The 16,813-nt window shown below is 39.7% G+C and overlaps 2 protein-coding genes across 2 annotated transcripts; both read right to left on the reverse strand.

The window, feature by feature from the left end:
* Positions 1-2,254: 2,254 nt before the first annotated feature.
* LOC134820681 (synaptic vesicle 2-related protein-like) lies at positions 2,255-6,885 on the reverse strand. The gene is made up of 9 exons (XM_063831193.1): positions 6,736-6,885; positions 6,328-6,498; positions 5,553-5,639; positions 4,390-4,538; positions 4,101-4,262; positions 3,690-3,950; positions 3,448-3,516; positions 2,868-3,020; positions 2,255-2,700 (listed from the first exon to the last, which is right to left on the reverse strand). Exons 1-9 carry the CDS (start codon positions 6,875-6,877, stop codon positions 2,401-2,403), a joined length of 1,494 nt encoding a protein of 497 aa, XP_063687263.1. The 5' UTR covers positions 6,878-6,885; the 3' UTR covers positions 2,255-2,400.
* A 1,682-nt stretch (positions 6,886-8,567) lies between these two features.
* LOC134820709 (uncharacterized) lies at positions 8,568-13,311 on the reverse strand. Its single transcript, XM_063831237.1, has 9 exons — positions 13,180-13,311; positions 12,822-12,992; positions 12,450-12,536; positions 10,898-11,046; positions 10,579-10,739; positions 10,132-10,395; positions 9,910-9,978; positions 9,506-9,658; positions 8,568-9,307 (listed from the first exon to the last, which is right to left on the reverse strand). The coding sequence occupies exons 5-9, from the start codon at positions 10,639-10,641 to the stop codon at positions 9,005-9,007; spliced, it is 852 nt and encodes a 283-aa protein (XP_063687307.1). The 5' UTR covers positions 10,642-10,739; positions 10,898-11,046; positions 12,450-12,536; positions 12,822-12,992; positions 13,180-13,311; the 3' UTR covers positions 8,568-9,004.
* Positions 13,312-16,813: the final 3,502 nt, after the last annotated feature.

The following is a 16,813-nucleotide window of genomic DNA, read 5'->3' on the forward strand; positions in this document are numbered from 1 at the left end:
TGACCCCCCCCCCCTCTCCACCAGGTGTAACGATATCCCCGCTGAGAGAGAACGTGTGGACTCTAGGACCTGGTCGTCACATCTCCTCTAAAGGGCCTCACCACATGATCAGCTGTCTCCTCACTGATATCCCAGCACCCACCACTGTACACTGGGACCCTACTACACATACAGAGGACCTTTACACCATGGAGGACGGGTTCTACAATGGGAGATCACAAAGTCAGGTGTCAACATTGACTATATCTAATCGGGAGATAGCTAATTTGCTGGGAGAGTCTGATACAACTAAAGTAACATTTACCTGCGAGATTACTGTTGGGAAGAACAGGACGCCTGTCAGAGCTACTCAGTTACTTTCTATCCATGAAAGTGAGTGTTTATAGTCTAGTTACGATTAACAATAAAATACATTTTATCAATGGTTCTTCTCTGAAAATACCCTGAGATTTGATCTTGATATTAAACTTACTAAACGAATAAACTCTCAGAGGCTGACACGATGGCGGTAGTAGTGGTTGTAGTTGTGGTTCTTCTAATCTTGATTGCTGCCCTCATCCTGGTGGTCGTAGTAATGAAGAGCAGAAAAAGGAGGAGGCGTCAGGACAAGTGATTACTCTAATCTTTTATTTCAGTAATATGCACTGCAATAAGAAATAATTAATATTGGGTACAGAGAGACTGTTGAAGTGAGCAGAGGCAACTGTTGTAACATAGTTATATTTTACATTTTATACAATTTCTACCTATTTCTCTAATGATATAATAATACAGATATTGGATAAACTTGCTCGTGATTATCAATTCTCTTTTTGTCAGGAGTGTAGTTCTGACCCGCACTGTAGAAGCAGGGAAGCAAGATTACTAAGAGAGTAGTTGTCATGGTAACTAAGAGAGTTGCCATGGTAACTAGGGAAGCAAGATTACTAAGAACACAACTCTCCAACTAAAATGCTAGACTGCTAGAGTAGAACATTTCCTAGCTGTGTAGTGACTACTAGTAGTATTTGTAATATGACTACTAGTAGTATTAGTAACCTTGGATATGTAAATATGTTTATATCTTTTGAATTGCAAGAACAATCCATTCATGTATTAATTGGAAAGTTTTTAAATAGAATCGTTCTTTTCTCAAGAAGTGTGGAGGTAATGTAAATAGGAACAGATAACACAATTATTTTCACTTTTGTTTTTCACTGTTCTGTGTTATTATCTAGATAGAACTAGTATTTGTGTAAATTAATTTGTTTAGATATTCAAACGATTTGTTTGACACGAAATGTTGAATTTTACACAGCTAAACGAACAAGCTAGTTTCATCTGGGTCACGATGGAGCTGATAAAAAGGCAAAACAGATATGTAGTCATGGTAACGCTACATGATCTTCTTCTCATGTCTATTCATGGCTTTAAGTTAACAAATAGCTTTTCAAAATAAAATTACATGCAGTTACCTGGGTAACCTGTTAAACCTGTTTCACGGCCAATAAGTTGACCGCCCTGCTACTGACACACTCAGTAGAAGGCTACTAGTTACTGGTTTCAATTAACTGTCGAATTACAAACTTTTGTAAACGATTCAAGAATTTTCCGGTCAAATAATTAAGTGAAATCGAAAAAGAGAGAGCCAAAGAATTGGGCAAATTCTATTTCATAAATTGGGCGAAAATTGGCATTCGAACCAAGGGGTAACACGTAAATCATTTTATATAAAAGATAAAACAAAATAAAAACTTACATTAGATAAAATATGATAATAAATTAACTTAAACTGAGATAATTCTATCAGATGGTGGGAACTGGGAAGGAGTAACATGGCCGTAATAAATCGATTAATTTAACCTAATTAGTAACCCTCTTTAAGTCATACATTAAAACCAACAATGTCAGGGTCGCGGTATTCTGTTAGTGATTTCAAGTGTAGACCGAAAAATATTCATAAAATAAGTTTGAATTTATCAACCAAAAAGACACTGAATAAAATACTAGAACCCTCATTTCGTGGTATTTGTCACTTGCCAGGAAACTATTTTACTACAAAAACAGCCAGCATTAGTTCCGCACGAAACTAGGGTTCTTATACTGAAATAACGACTTCATGACTCTGTAGTCACTTCTAGTGTACACTAGTAGTGACTCTGTAGAGTCCAGACTTTGGACAGACCCACTGGAGTAGTGGAGTAGTGCCCATCTTGTTACACCGCAGCCGAGCAGTGTTACACCGCAGTGGAGTAGTGATACACCGCACGAGCAGTGATACACCGCAAGAGTAGTGATACACCGCAAGAATAATTCTATCATTTTAGAGACACTATCTGAAGATTCAAGATTAAGCGCTCAGTTAGAATGGCGGAATTAATTACACCAGTGGTGTGGCAGCAGAATGGGAACTCTGTCTCTTTAAATAGAATCAGCAATCGACGAATCAAAGTCATCAAAAGAGCTCGTTCTTGAAACGTCTTTTTTCTCTTCAACGGGCGAAGTAGATGCTTTTAGAGCGATACCTAAAGGTATTCGTAAAAGGTAAATGATAGCGAGCACAACTAAACTCCAGCTGATGGAGATGTAGTTGAAGAGAGAGATGGTGAGGAAGGGCCCACTTGAAGACAGGATGATTCCACATGCTCGCACGAAACCACAGGCTCCGTTACGGATCTTTGTTGGGAAGACAGAGGGAACTAGTACGGAGAACATCTGGTCCTGCGAGATAATTAGGAGATAATTAGGTAAATAAGATTATAAATATAATGGGTAATAATAATGGGAAAGTCACTTCAAGTCTGAAAGTGCTAGAATCATACTTTTGTGCTGATCTGAAAACCTCTAAATGTGGTTGGTACCTGAAAACCTCTATATGTGGTTGGTACCTGACTAGCGATGAATATGCGCACTAATCCCAGCTTCAGTTCCACCATCCAGTGAGAGCTAGTATCACAATAGGAGCACCATCCCAGCAGTATTCCAACTATCACAGTCAATGCTAGGATCCCGTAACGATCGGGTATCTTCAAATAGTTGGACTGAAATTTTATATTGCAAATACCACTTCGTAGATCTTACAATGGACGTACAATAAGAGATCTGGAAGATATGTAATAAATAACAACAAGTAGAAGTCCTAACTTCTAGACTCTACCTCAATATATGTGTACACTGTACATTACCTGAATGATGTATAGTGTACACTGTACATTACCTGAATGATGTATAGTGTACACTGTACATTACCTGAATGATGTATAGTGTACACTGTACATTACCTGAATGATGTATAGTGTACACTGTACATTACCTGAATGATGTATAGTGTACACTGTACATTACCTGAATGATGTGTACACTGTACATTACCTGAATGATGTATAGTGTACACTGTACATTACCTGAATGATGTATAGTGTACACTGTACATTACCTGAATGATGTATAGTGTACACTGTACATTACCTGAATGATGGCTCCGATTATAAACCCTGGGATCCCAAAGATAGCAAAACTGAAGATAAAGAGGTAGTCCTGAAACGGTTAAAATCTTAATATCATATCGGTAGATAAAATCTAAATAACAAATCAAAGTTTAATTGAAAGATCAGAGAATGACGAACTTTAAGTATAAACATTTACCTAACTAATCGAAAACTCTCATAATGAGTACGATAAAATAAAATAGTAAATATCTTAAATCTTACATTGAAGGAGAACTGAAGGCAGGCCATGGTATCTGAAGGCATTTCCACCCATTCTGTCACGTTCTGAGCTATCATCTCCGGTTCGTCACAGAAATTAACCGCCATTATGTAAGGTACCCCAAATATCAGACCGATTTCTACCAGCCGATGCAGCCCAAATAGAAAGATGAGGTTTAGAGTGGTCCACCTGTACGCAGGACTGAATATCGCCTTGACACTCCCTGTTCTTGATTTAGCATGTTGCTTCTTATCTACCATATCCTGAAAGTGGTTCATTTGCAATCAAATCCATTGAAAGCTAAAACGTACATCCTATTCTATCGTCGTTTTTGTGATGTTACGATTTTCTTATTTTCCATCTTTGTTACAGACCGTGATTCCAGGTTTTAACTGTAACAGAAATTAGTTTACCTCTTCGACCATGCCACATCTTCTAGCCGCTTTTAAAGCTTCTGGTACCCTGCCTTGACTCATGAGGTATTGAGGCGTTTCGTTCGAGTGGAACAGTATAATGTAGGCTGGGATCAGTATCAATAAATTAATCAATACCCCGGAATTCCAACCGTAGGGAACCTGAAAATTTATCATGTAATAGGGGGTATAGAACAAACCAAACTGAAATTAAGGGCGAAGCTCTTTTAAGCAAGAAGAATATGAAAAGTAAATAAAACAATCGCTGAATAACAGAAGAGTTTCTTACCATTATGAAGTAATCAAAGAAAACAATAGAAGCGTGTCCCAACGAGGTCATGACCATGAGAACGAGAATACCCAGCTTTCTTATCCTGATAGGACTACTCTCCAGCCACATAACAATACACAGGTTGAACATCGCTCCAAGGCAGAACCCTGAACAGGCATTTCTGTTAGATTGTAAAAATACAACCTTAGGGTTTTATGTTAAGAAATTTTAATAGGCATGACGCTAGTGGCTTTATGGAAATGGGGCCGTTTAGGATGGGGGCCGTCGAAGTAACACCTACATAATATAGTACACCCAGTTGTATTTGTTACATGTGAATGAGACCTGCTGTAAGTGTTTTAAGTTGTGTTCAAAGTTTGTAATGTAATAATAGTTAGTAAAAGTTACATAGTTTGTAATGTAATAATACTCGCTACATCACTCAGCGGATATACCATGAATACGAGTTCTTTGAAATGACACACAATATGATCTTTATTTGTGTTCTTAGAATTTACTAAAGGAATTTACTAAAGGAAGTTGATCGAATGACGCACAGACTACAGGCATATTACATCCTGTATAATGGTCGGCTGCTTTGGGTCAGATTTATCATGATCTATATGATCCAAGTTATTATGTAATCCAAGTTTTTAAATTAGATTCTGATGAATGAGTTTCGTAGTAAATGGTAACCAAATCATATTATCAAAGCAAACACTCAGTTACTTGGAATGTCTAAACGCAGGAAATGTAAAAGGATAGGTACTTCAGAGGAAACACCTTCAGAGGAAACTCCTGAAGCGGAAAAACAAAAGACATGAAGTATCTAGAGCCGATAAGTCAGCCCTCTACTGTTACTTCTACTATACTCTCTATTATATCTAGTTTAAATTATATTTACATATTAATGGACATTTCCCTAGTCGGACCAGTCCGCCACTGAGTCGGACAACGTTGTAACACTAACTAAACACTGGGGATTCCTGAATCCCCAAACACATTGCGATTGTACTCCGGATTTCCGTGTTTAGCATTGTAGTTTCAGAAACACGATGTGTCAGAGGACTGTCACACAGTGGTTTAATAACTTTTCTAACAGTCTAGTGGCCGTATCGTTACAAAATCTAGTCTCACAATTTCCCAAATACTTAAATAAAACAAAAGTTATTTAAAATTACCTGTCACCATTCTCCCGACCTCATACTGTATGATGTCCTGAGCTATCCCACATAAGAGTATACCCGTGGAGAGAACAACAACTACCACTGTAAATAAACTGTTTAATAAACTGTAGCAAAAGGTCCACTTGGTAGATCTACACCTAATATATTATTCACCAGGTTAAAAAAGCAACTCCTGGAGTTTAACACGTGAAGTCATGGCAACCAGTGTGTAGAAACTGGTATTGTCATGGCAACCAGTGTGTAGAAACTGGTATTGTCATGGCAACCAGTGTGTAGAAACTGGTATTGTCATGGCAACCAGTGTGTAGAAACTGGTATTGTCATGGCAACCAGTGTGTAGAAACTGGTATTGTCATGGCAACCAGTGTGTAGAAACTGGTATTGTCATGGCAACCAGTGTGTAGAAACTGGTATTGTCATGGCAACCAGTGTGTAGAAACTGGTATTGTCATGGCAACCAGTGTGTAGAAACTGGTATTGTCATGGCAACCAGTGTGTAGAAACTGGTATTGTCATGGCAACCAGTGTGTAGAAACTGGTATTGTCATGGCAACCAGTGTGTAGAAACTGGTATTGTCATGGCAACCAGTGTGTAGAAACTGGTATTGTCATGGCAACCAGTGTGTAGAAACTGGTATTGTCATGGCAACCAGTGTGTAGAAACTGGTATTGTCATGGCAACCAGTGTGTAGAAACTGGTATTGTCATGGCAACCAGTGTGTAGAAACTGGTATTAACTTACAGGGGGGGGGGGGTACACTACACTTACCAATCATCACTCTCCTTCTGCCGTACACATCACTCAGTATACCGGTTATAAAGGCTGAGGAGCCTATAACAGCTACCAACATTGTAGGTTCTAATGCTAGGAAGGTATGTGGTACGCTCCATTGACAGGACTGATGGTAGGATATCATCTGGGAAATATTGTACTGTACCCCTGAAATTAAACAGGATGTTAGGACGGGGATGTCATACCTCCTAACAATATTGACTGCAGGCACATGGGGCCGGGGGGGGGGGGGGGGGGGGGGGTACAATCTGACGATGCTGGTGAGCTGGTGAGCTGGTGAGCTGGTGAGCTGGTGAGCTGGTGAGCTGGTGAGCTGGTGAGCTGGTGAGCTGGTGAGCTGGTGAGCTGGTGAGCTGGTGAGCTGGTGAGCTGGTGATCTGGTACCTGTCATGAACATGAAGATTGAGAGCATGAAGAGAAGTAGAACATTGTAGGTTGTGATAGACCGTACTCCCTTCTTCTTTAGCATGGGCGTACACTCCGTGGAGTCTGTTAAAGAGCGCCATTCGTCTGGATCATCGGCCATGACACCTAGATTTAGAAGACAGTCATGAGAGTTGCTCATAGTCATACGTATTATATTCATGCCATAATTTAAAGAAAGCAGCAAAAAGCTTGAACTTTAAAAGTTGACATAACAACTTATAAAAATAAACAGTTTACACTATACAGTACAGTGCAAAATAAACATAAGACACGCAAACATAAAGAAATTAACTCTTTCAACTGAAAAGGAATTCACAATACATTTTGTTATTTCATAGAATAATTTGATAAACAACACGTATTTCCGAACATAGAGAACCAGGGAAAAGCGCGGAATCGGGGCAGGATTTCTGGGAAACGGCGATTTGATTTTTCTTTGAAATAGCTATCCGCTCTGATTTGTCTTCCTACTTAATTTGAGCGTCCTCGTGTTAAACTATGATAAACTATTTACTAACAGCTTGTGACTAGAATCTTTTCGCTTATACAATTCACATTCACCTACATTTTAATTATCAAATTAGTGTTATCAGATTTAGGGCTTTCAAGTATTAGAAAGTTAGAAGGATCAGTTAAGGATACATTGAAATGTAAGTTGGAAGTAGAGTGAATACTCGGAAAAAGAATGACTCTGGTAATATTTTGCAAGTGTTCTCGAAGGTTTTTAGATTTCCCGACTAATTATAAGATTTCGTAACTTATTCAATTTCAAATTGTGTCTTTTGATTTAATCTGAATCAATATTTTCTAAATGGTTGAAGTCAATTTTATTATAAAATGTTTCCTCTTTGATCTTCAAGCAGTTAACACAAAGATGATAGTCAGGGTTATCTGAAGAACTTTAAACATCATTTACACATGAAAGTGTTATCTGAAGCTCTCTTTGTATAATAACTAGAAAACCTGTAGTCACAGGGAGGAGATCCTAACCAGAGATACAGCTGATTATTATGCAAAACACTCCACACAAGGAGTAGCTTTTTTGTTTAACTGACAACGTAATCACAAAAAACTACGCAACTTCCTTTCTCATCCAATTTGCACGGCGGTCATACTCGCAGTCATACGAAGAAAAAACGAAGACAACTCCGAGTTATAAGTAAGATACTGATAGGGAGTCATTCTTGTCCTTGAATCATTGTCGGAAACCCCAGTACCATCATGATAATGTAGCGATAAAATAGAGATAAGGCAGCTAAGATTAGCAAAACGTAGCAAAACTTCACTTTGGAAGATAAAGAGATGAGTTTCCTAAAATACTCATATTACATTAAGTAATGATAAGTACCAAATTTTAACCATAGAAATGGAATTCTTGTTTCTAAGTTTTGTAATTTGTAATTTATATTCTATTCTGACAAATTTGATATCACCAAATTTGATAATCACCATAATAATGAAATTCGTTTTTGCAATTATCATTTAATTCGTGTATCATTGGGTTAAATTGCAGTGTATCACTGCTTAAGTTTTCAACGGCAATAAATTCCTTAAATAAAATTGGTTTCAAAAAGCCCATGAGGGGCCTCATGACCATAGGAACTTTGGGATAAGTGTCGGTTCTTATCGAAAGTTTTGCAGATTAAACATGGACCAGATCCAAGAATGAACCGGAACAAACTGGATGTTCCTATTTCGCATGCACTTATTCGCCCCTCTTATCTCCTCTCTGGAAATCTCCTTATTATATTTATATGGAAAACTTTTCCACTCTCAGAAATACCAGCATATTATTATTTTCAATAAAATAAAATTTTGTACATAATAAATTAGCTTAGTTCATATAAAGCTCAATCAATTATACAAATATAAAAACTGTAATGACAATAAAAGTAATAATGGTTATCAACATTGAATTGACTGTCCAGAAACTGTTTCTCTCCAGTCTGGGCAGTGTACAGTATACACTGTACACTTTTATATACTGTACAGTATATAAAAGTGTACAGATAGGTGTATCAACTGGTAGTACTTTGTTGGCTTGCAACAGAAGAGGATAGTCTGTACCAGGTTGATGCTCGTTAATGGGGTCACTTCTCATTCTTTCGCTTGTTTCAATTCACACAATTGAAGTGACTTTGTTCTTAAAGTTTTGTTTTATTTTTCAACTCTGGAAGCTTATTCACTCGAGTTTGTCCAACAATAAATTTAAGTAAACACAATATCTTCAAAATGAATCTATAGACTGGTCATCCCCCTCATCATTAGTGTCTGTGCTATATTTTTTGCTATATTTGTCCTCTGGAGGCGAAGTAGAAGCTTTAAGCCTCATACTGAGCGGTATCCTCATGAGATAAATAACAGCCTGGATAACTAAACACCAGGTAACAGAGAAGTAGTTGAAGAACCATATGGTTAGGAAGGGTCCGCTGGAAGAGAGGATGATGCCACAAGCTCGTACGAACCCGCTCGCTCCGTTCCGGATTTGTGTAGGGAAGACGGAGGGGATTAGTACCGAGAATACCTGGTCCTGAAGGGAATTGTTTGTGAAGGAGTCATGTTATTATGTGGTTCATGAAGCTGCATTAACAATACCTGGAGGCATTCGAACAAATATCACTGGAAACAGATGCATTTATTGGCATCAATGGAACAATAAATTCACGACTCCGACAAATTAGCATCATAAAGTTAATCTTTAAAGTGAAATCAGGAAGGTGATTGTTACCTGGCTAGATATGAATATCCTGAGCAACCCCAGCTTGAGTTCCAGCATCCAGTAAAGGTAGGTATCACAGATAGAGCACCATACTAGGAGTATTCCAACTATTACTGATAATGCCAGGATTCCGTACCGGTCCGGGATTCGCAGATAGTTCGACTGCAGAGGTTTTGTAGGTGTTATTAATACTACTAATATTAATTATACTATTTATATATATATATATTGCTGAAAGGAGAAAGAAAAACCGTTGTATATATTTATATATATTAGTAAACAAAACGCCATTATCTACGACCTACATTTGTTTCAACATCATAGTGCTTTACTAAAGTATTATAATAGTATATAAATGAAACCTTAGACATATCATTCTCAGTTATGTCCTGTTTTTCAACACTGTACATTACCTGTATTATGGCTCCGATCATGAACCCAGGTATACCCAAGATTGCAAAACTGAAGATGAATAGGTAGTCCTGAAATGAGATGTCTTTAGAATTGGAGAATAAATACAAATTTTACAGTTCAGCCATGTTATGTTTGCTTATGTTACGATATCACTTATAACAAAGAGATAGCAGTATCTTAAAGAAAGCAGAACTGATTTATAACTAAATACGTAATCTCACATTAATAGAGAAATGGAGACAATCAAAAGTGTCCGGAGGTTGATCATCCCAGTTGGTCATGTTCTGTGCAATCCTCTCCGGCTCATCACAGAAGTTAACAGCAAGTAGGTAGGGTACCCCAAATATCAGACCTACTTCTACCATCCTGTGCAGACCGAATAGAAGGATAAGCTTAACTGTTGTCCATCTATAAGATGTGCTGAAGATCGCTTTGAAGCTTCCTGATCGTGATTTGTCATCTTCCTCCGTTTTATCTGCTAAATCCTGAAAATGTTTGTTTTTGAACAAAAATCATTTTGACTAACTAAAAAATATTTGTCACGAGACAAGTTAGGTCACTGTTTATGAACCGTACTTTTAAAAGTACCGTGGAAGAATATGGGTTAAACTGTTCACAATAGTACATGTATCATGTTTATGTGACAGCCAAATTTAACATTAGTTTACCTCTTCGATCATGCCACATCTTCTGGCCACCTTCAAAGCTTCCGGTATTCTCCCATGAGTCATGAGGTATTGAGGCGTTTCGTCGGAGTGAACAGTATAATGTAGGTTGGGACCATAACGATCAAATTAAACAATACCCCGAAATTCCAACCATAGGGGACCTGAAAATGTACCGGGTGAATTTAAACGGGTGGAGACCAATTTAAACCATTCCGCTAAGTAATTATACAAACCCTTTTTATCATGATGGAAAATCTGACTAGTAATTGACATGTGATGAACAGTAGCAGAAATAGTAGAACTAAAAGTAGTGACTCACCATTATAAGATAGTCGTAGATAACAATAGAAGCGTGTCCTAGTGACGTCATCACCATGAGAACGAGAATACCCAGCTTTCTTATCCTGATAGGACTACTCTCCAGCCACATAACAATACACAGGTTGAACAGTGCTCCTATACTGGATCCTGCAGAGAGATTGTTAGTGTAACTATGGTAACTAGTAATATAAATATCTCCGGGATTTCGACGCGGGATCATATTATCACTCAGCCCGGCCCGCTGTTAGATAAACATCTCAAGGTGATATCATCCCGCCCCGGAAATTTGTATAAACCCGGCCCGCTTTTTAGTCGTAACTGATGTTTATCATTCAATTCTCCGACTTACAATAATCAATGATACTGCTGATTAGAACTCGATAATAGTAGAACAGTTAGACGCGCGATCACGTGGGCGCGTCACGTGCGTACCACGTGCCACCAATAGCATACGCCGAGTCTATACCACGTGACACGAAAGCGCACCACGTGATATGAAACATCGTAACCGTCCACTTCATTTACACGCAAATTCCTGGGAACGTTGCCAAAGCAGCTAATTCTTGGAATTTCTCCAACGCGTGGCGTGAGAAGTTGGCGACTAGCCAGCTACCCTTGTCCGTGCCCTAAAAATAGTATTGTTTTGCTTGCTCTCCTTCCAGCTCTTGTTCCTGCTAACGTTCAAGCTATTGCTCCACTATGACAGATCGGTTTATCACTCTCTTCTAAAGTATAAATCCCTTGTCGAAATCGCCGGAGATGATTATAATCCATAAACACTTCACGCTCAGGGCTAAATAAATGTAATCCCTCAGCTGGCGCTTCGGGATTACATATTAACACAAAACTCGTGCGCTGCGCGCACTCGTATGTGTTTATCAGATCATCCCGCTAGCGCGGGATGATCTGTTATATAAACCCTTTGCGTGGCGGGTTTATGTTATTGTAACTGATAGGACTACTCTCCAGCCACATCACAATACACAGGTTGAACAAAGCTCCTATACTGGATCCTGCAGAGAGATTGTTTTAAGTTATTAAGTTATTTGTTATTAAGTTACAGTCTGGACTATATTTCCTAGAAATGTGAATTAATACCAAACTTTCAATCTGTATCCAACCAGGTCTCATCACTTTTCCTTACAATCAACTTTGTGGTGCACCCAACCAAATATTGCATTACGCGTATCAAGTATGTGATTGTGTTTTTATTAATTTACGTAATGAAGTTAGTTTCGCAATAACTCAGATTGGTTACATTTCTACGAAATCTGGAGAATCAAATTTATTCTCATAATGTACGTGGTATTATGTTGAAAACCAAACATATTATATAATTCCGTTCTTGAGAAAAAAACGGTAGCAATTACGGGGCGGACTGAGAGATGGAGTAAGGGCGGAGTGAGGGACGGAGTGAGGGACGGAGTGAGGGGCGTCCAGCAATCCCGAAATCAAATTTATTTTCATTTCAACCCCAACAGTGAAAATTGTCTTAAATTTAAAGCGATTCTGTAATTGGAAAGTCAAGTTAAAGGGAATAATTTTCAAACCTATAGTGACTCTTCCAATTTCATACTGGATTATTTCTTTAGCCAGCCCACATACGAGAGTACCCGCTGAGAGGACGACTACCACACCTGAAACATATTCACAGATCAACTTAAACACTTTAAAGGGAGCGTTTGTTAAGTTACTCAATTATCAGTCTGTAAAGTTAAAATCGTTATTGAATACATTGATTGGGACAAGAAGATTTTAGATTATGTGCAACAGCCCAATGTACATTCCAACAGGAACGAAGATGAGCGCATTTTTAATGCACTAGATCTATAACTAGTCCGATTGAAAGACCCGATCATTGAACGTAGTACAATACTGACCAGTATTAGGTGTCAGGGGGAAACCTGTGTCTATTGACTTACCTACCATGACGGTCTTCCTCCCGTACTTATCACTCAAGATACCAGTAACAAATGTAGCAGCCCCTATCACTGCTACCAACACTGTAGGTTCTAATGCTAGGAAGGTATGGGGTACGCTCCATTGACAGGACTGATGGTAGGATATCATCTGGGAAATATTGTACTGTACTCCTGAAATTCAGCAGGATGTTAGGACGAGGACGGGGATTTAGATTTTAATACTTTTTCCTTGGTGACTTGTTCTATGAACTGAACAATTTAATCCGTTTATTTGACAATATTATGAATTTGTGCTATGAAGTATAGTTCTACCTGTATAATATAGTAAGTAAAGTCGAGCTGATAAATAAAACTGTACCTGTCATGAACATAAGAATGGAGAGCATGGTGAGGAGTAGGACATTGTAGATGGTGAAGAGAGGTCTCTCCTTCTCTTTGTTAAGGATCTGGGAGGCTTCTGTTGGGTGTTTCCCTCCATCTTTCATAACCTGGCAATAATGTAGAGTATTACTACTTATTCTCCTTAGTCCTTGTACTTAGTAAGTTTAATCAGCTTAATTCATTTTTGAGATTCAGCAGATCTAGAAACAACTCTCCTAAACTAGTAAGACAGCCCCCCCCCCCCCCCCCCCCCCCTAGTAAGACAGCCCCCCCCCCCCCCCCTAGTAAAACAGAGTTTTTATAAAGATAATAGAACAATAGTCCGTCCGATAATTAAATTCATAATTGGACTAATTGGGACACCACCCAATTAACGACAGGAGGGAACTATTTTGCATGATGTTTATGGGGTTAACTACGATTGGGCTAACTACTAGTGGGTCCGAGACAAAATTAGAAAAACAAATGTAAATACTAAACAAAAATAGAACAATCTGTGAAAAATCTAAACTCTCAAAATACAAAGCCGTACTCTAAAATACAGCTCCTGAAAACGACAATACGACATCTTAGTTGGCAAAGTTCAACATTCTAACCCATCACAGTGTAATAGTCAGACTATACGGAATCCAGTACGTGTTCTGTAATTTCTGAGAAACCCAGCACAATAAAGCACATGTGGCTTACAGACACAGTATTAACTTCCGGGTGGAAACGTTAGAAACAAATTTACTCGAAATAAAATGACTTTTAAAATTTGAATCATGCTGTATTGTTTGATTTGTATTATTGGAGACTCCATTAAAACTAAAGATTTATCTAAAACTGAAGAAGTCTACTGTATACCGACACTTGTTAATCATCAATTCTTGAACACGACCGCAAATCTTAGCTATTCCATTCGAAAATTTAGGAAGTAGATAGCTCAACATTTTGGGAGAACAATTAATATAAATTCGGCGAATTGGTTTTGGTTCCTAGCTGAGTGAGTTAACGGGGATTCGTGGAAAGATTGCTAGCCCGTGACTGAATATAAATTTCCGGGTTTGGAATGTGGAACACCTACTTCACCCCTACTACCACTAGTAACCACTACCACTACCACTACCACTACCACTACCACTACCACTACCACTACCACTAGTAACCACTACCACTACCACTACCACTAGTAACCACTACCACTACCACTACCACTACCACTACCACTACCACTACCACTAGTAACCACTACCACTACCACTACCACCACCACCACCACTACCACTACCACTACCACTAGTAACCACTACCACTACCACTTCACCACCACTACCACTACCACTAGTAACCACTACCACCACCACCACCACTACCACTACCACTACCACTAGTAACCACTACCACTACCACTAGTAACCACTACCACTACCACTTCACCCCTACTACCACTAGTAACCACTACCACTACCACTAGTAACCACTACCACTACCACTAGTAACCACTACCACTACCACTTCACCCCTACTACCACTAGTAACCACTACCACTACCACTAGTAACCACTACCACTACCACTAGTAACCACTACCACTACCACTTCACCCCTACTACCACTAGTAACCACTACCACTACCACTAGTAACCACTACAACTACCACTAGTAACCACTACCACTAGTAACCACCACTACCACTAGTAACCACTACCACTACCACTAGTAACCACCACCACTAGTAACCACCACTACCACTAGTAACCACTACTACCACTAGTAACCACTTCACCCCTACTACCACTACCACTAGTAACCACTTCACCCCTACTACCACTACCACTAGTAACCACCACCACTAGTAACCACCACTACCACTAGTAACCACTACTACCACTAGTAACCACTACCACTACCACTACCAACACCACTACGGACCACTAGTAACCACCACTACCACTAGTAACCACCACTACCACTAGTAACCACCACTACCACTAGTAACCACTACTACCACTAGTAACCACTACCACTACCACTACCACCACCACTACCACTAGTAACCACTACCACTACCACTTCACCCCTACTACCACTAGTAACCACTACCACTACCACTAGTAACCACTACCACTACCACTAGTAACCACTACCACTACCACTTCACCCCTACTACCACTAGTAACCACTACCACTACCACTAGTAACCACTACAACTACCACTAGTAACCACTACCACTAGTAACCACCACTACCACTAGTAACCACTACCACTACCACTAGTAACCACCACCACTAGTAACCACCACTACCACTAGTAACCACTACTACCACTAGTAACCACTTCACCCCTACTACCACTACCACTAGTAACCACTTCACCCCTACTACCACTACCACTAGTAACCACCACCACTAGTAACCACCACTACCACTAGTAACCACTACTACCACTAGTAACCACTACCACTACCACTACCACCACCACTACGGACCACTAGTAACCACCACTACCACTAGTAACCACCACTACCACTAGTAACCACTACTACCACTAGTAACCACTACCACTACCACTACCACCACCACTACCACTACCACAGCTAGTAACCACCACCACTACCACTAGTAACCACTACCACTACCACTAGTAACCACTACCACTACCACCACCACTACCACTACCACTACGGACCACTAGTAACCACCACTACCACTAGTAACCACCACTACCACTAGTAACCACTACTACCACTAGTAACCACTACCACTACCACTACCACCACCACTACCACTACCACAGCTAGTAACCACCACCACTACCACTAGTAACCACTACCACTACCACTAGTAACCACTACCACTACCACCACCACTACCACTACCACTACCACTACCACCACCACTACCACTACCACTACCACCACCACTACCACTACCACTACCACTACCACTACCACTACCACTAGTAACCACTACCACTACCACCACCACTAGTAACCACTACCACTACCACTAGTAACCACTACCACTACCACTACCACTAGTAACCACTACCACTAGTAACCACTACCACTACCACTACCACTAGTAACCACTAGTAACCACTACCACTAGTAACCACTACCACTACCACTACCACTAGTAACCACTACCACTACCACTACCACTACCACCACTACCACTAGTAACCACTACCACTACCACTACCACTAGTAACCACTACCACTAGTAACCACTACCACTACCACTACCACTAGTAACCACTACCACTAGTAACCACTACCACTACCACCACCACCACCACTAGTAACCACTACCACTAGTAACCACTACCACTACCACCACCACTACCACCAGTAACCACTACCACTACCACTAGTAACCACTACCACTAGTAACCACCACTACCACTAGTAACCACTACCACTACCACTACCACTACCACTACCACTACCACTACCACTAGTAACCACTACCACTAGTAACCACTACCACTACCACTACCACTACCACCACCACTAGTAACCACTACCACTACCACCACCACTACCACCAGTAACCACTACCACTACCACTAGTAACCACTACCACTACCACCACCACTACCACTAGTAACCACTACCACTAGTAACC

Source organism: Bolinopsis microptera, chromosome 9 (assembly GCF_026151205.1).
Source record: "Bolinopsis microptera isolate Bmic1 chromosome 9, MBARI_Bmic_1.0, whole genome shotgun sequence".
Lineage (NCBI taxonomy): Eukaryota > Metazoa > Ctenophora > Tentaculata > Lobata > Bolinopsidae > Bolinopsis > Bolinopsis microptera.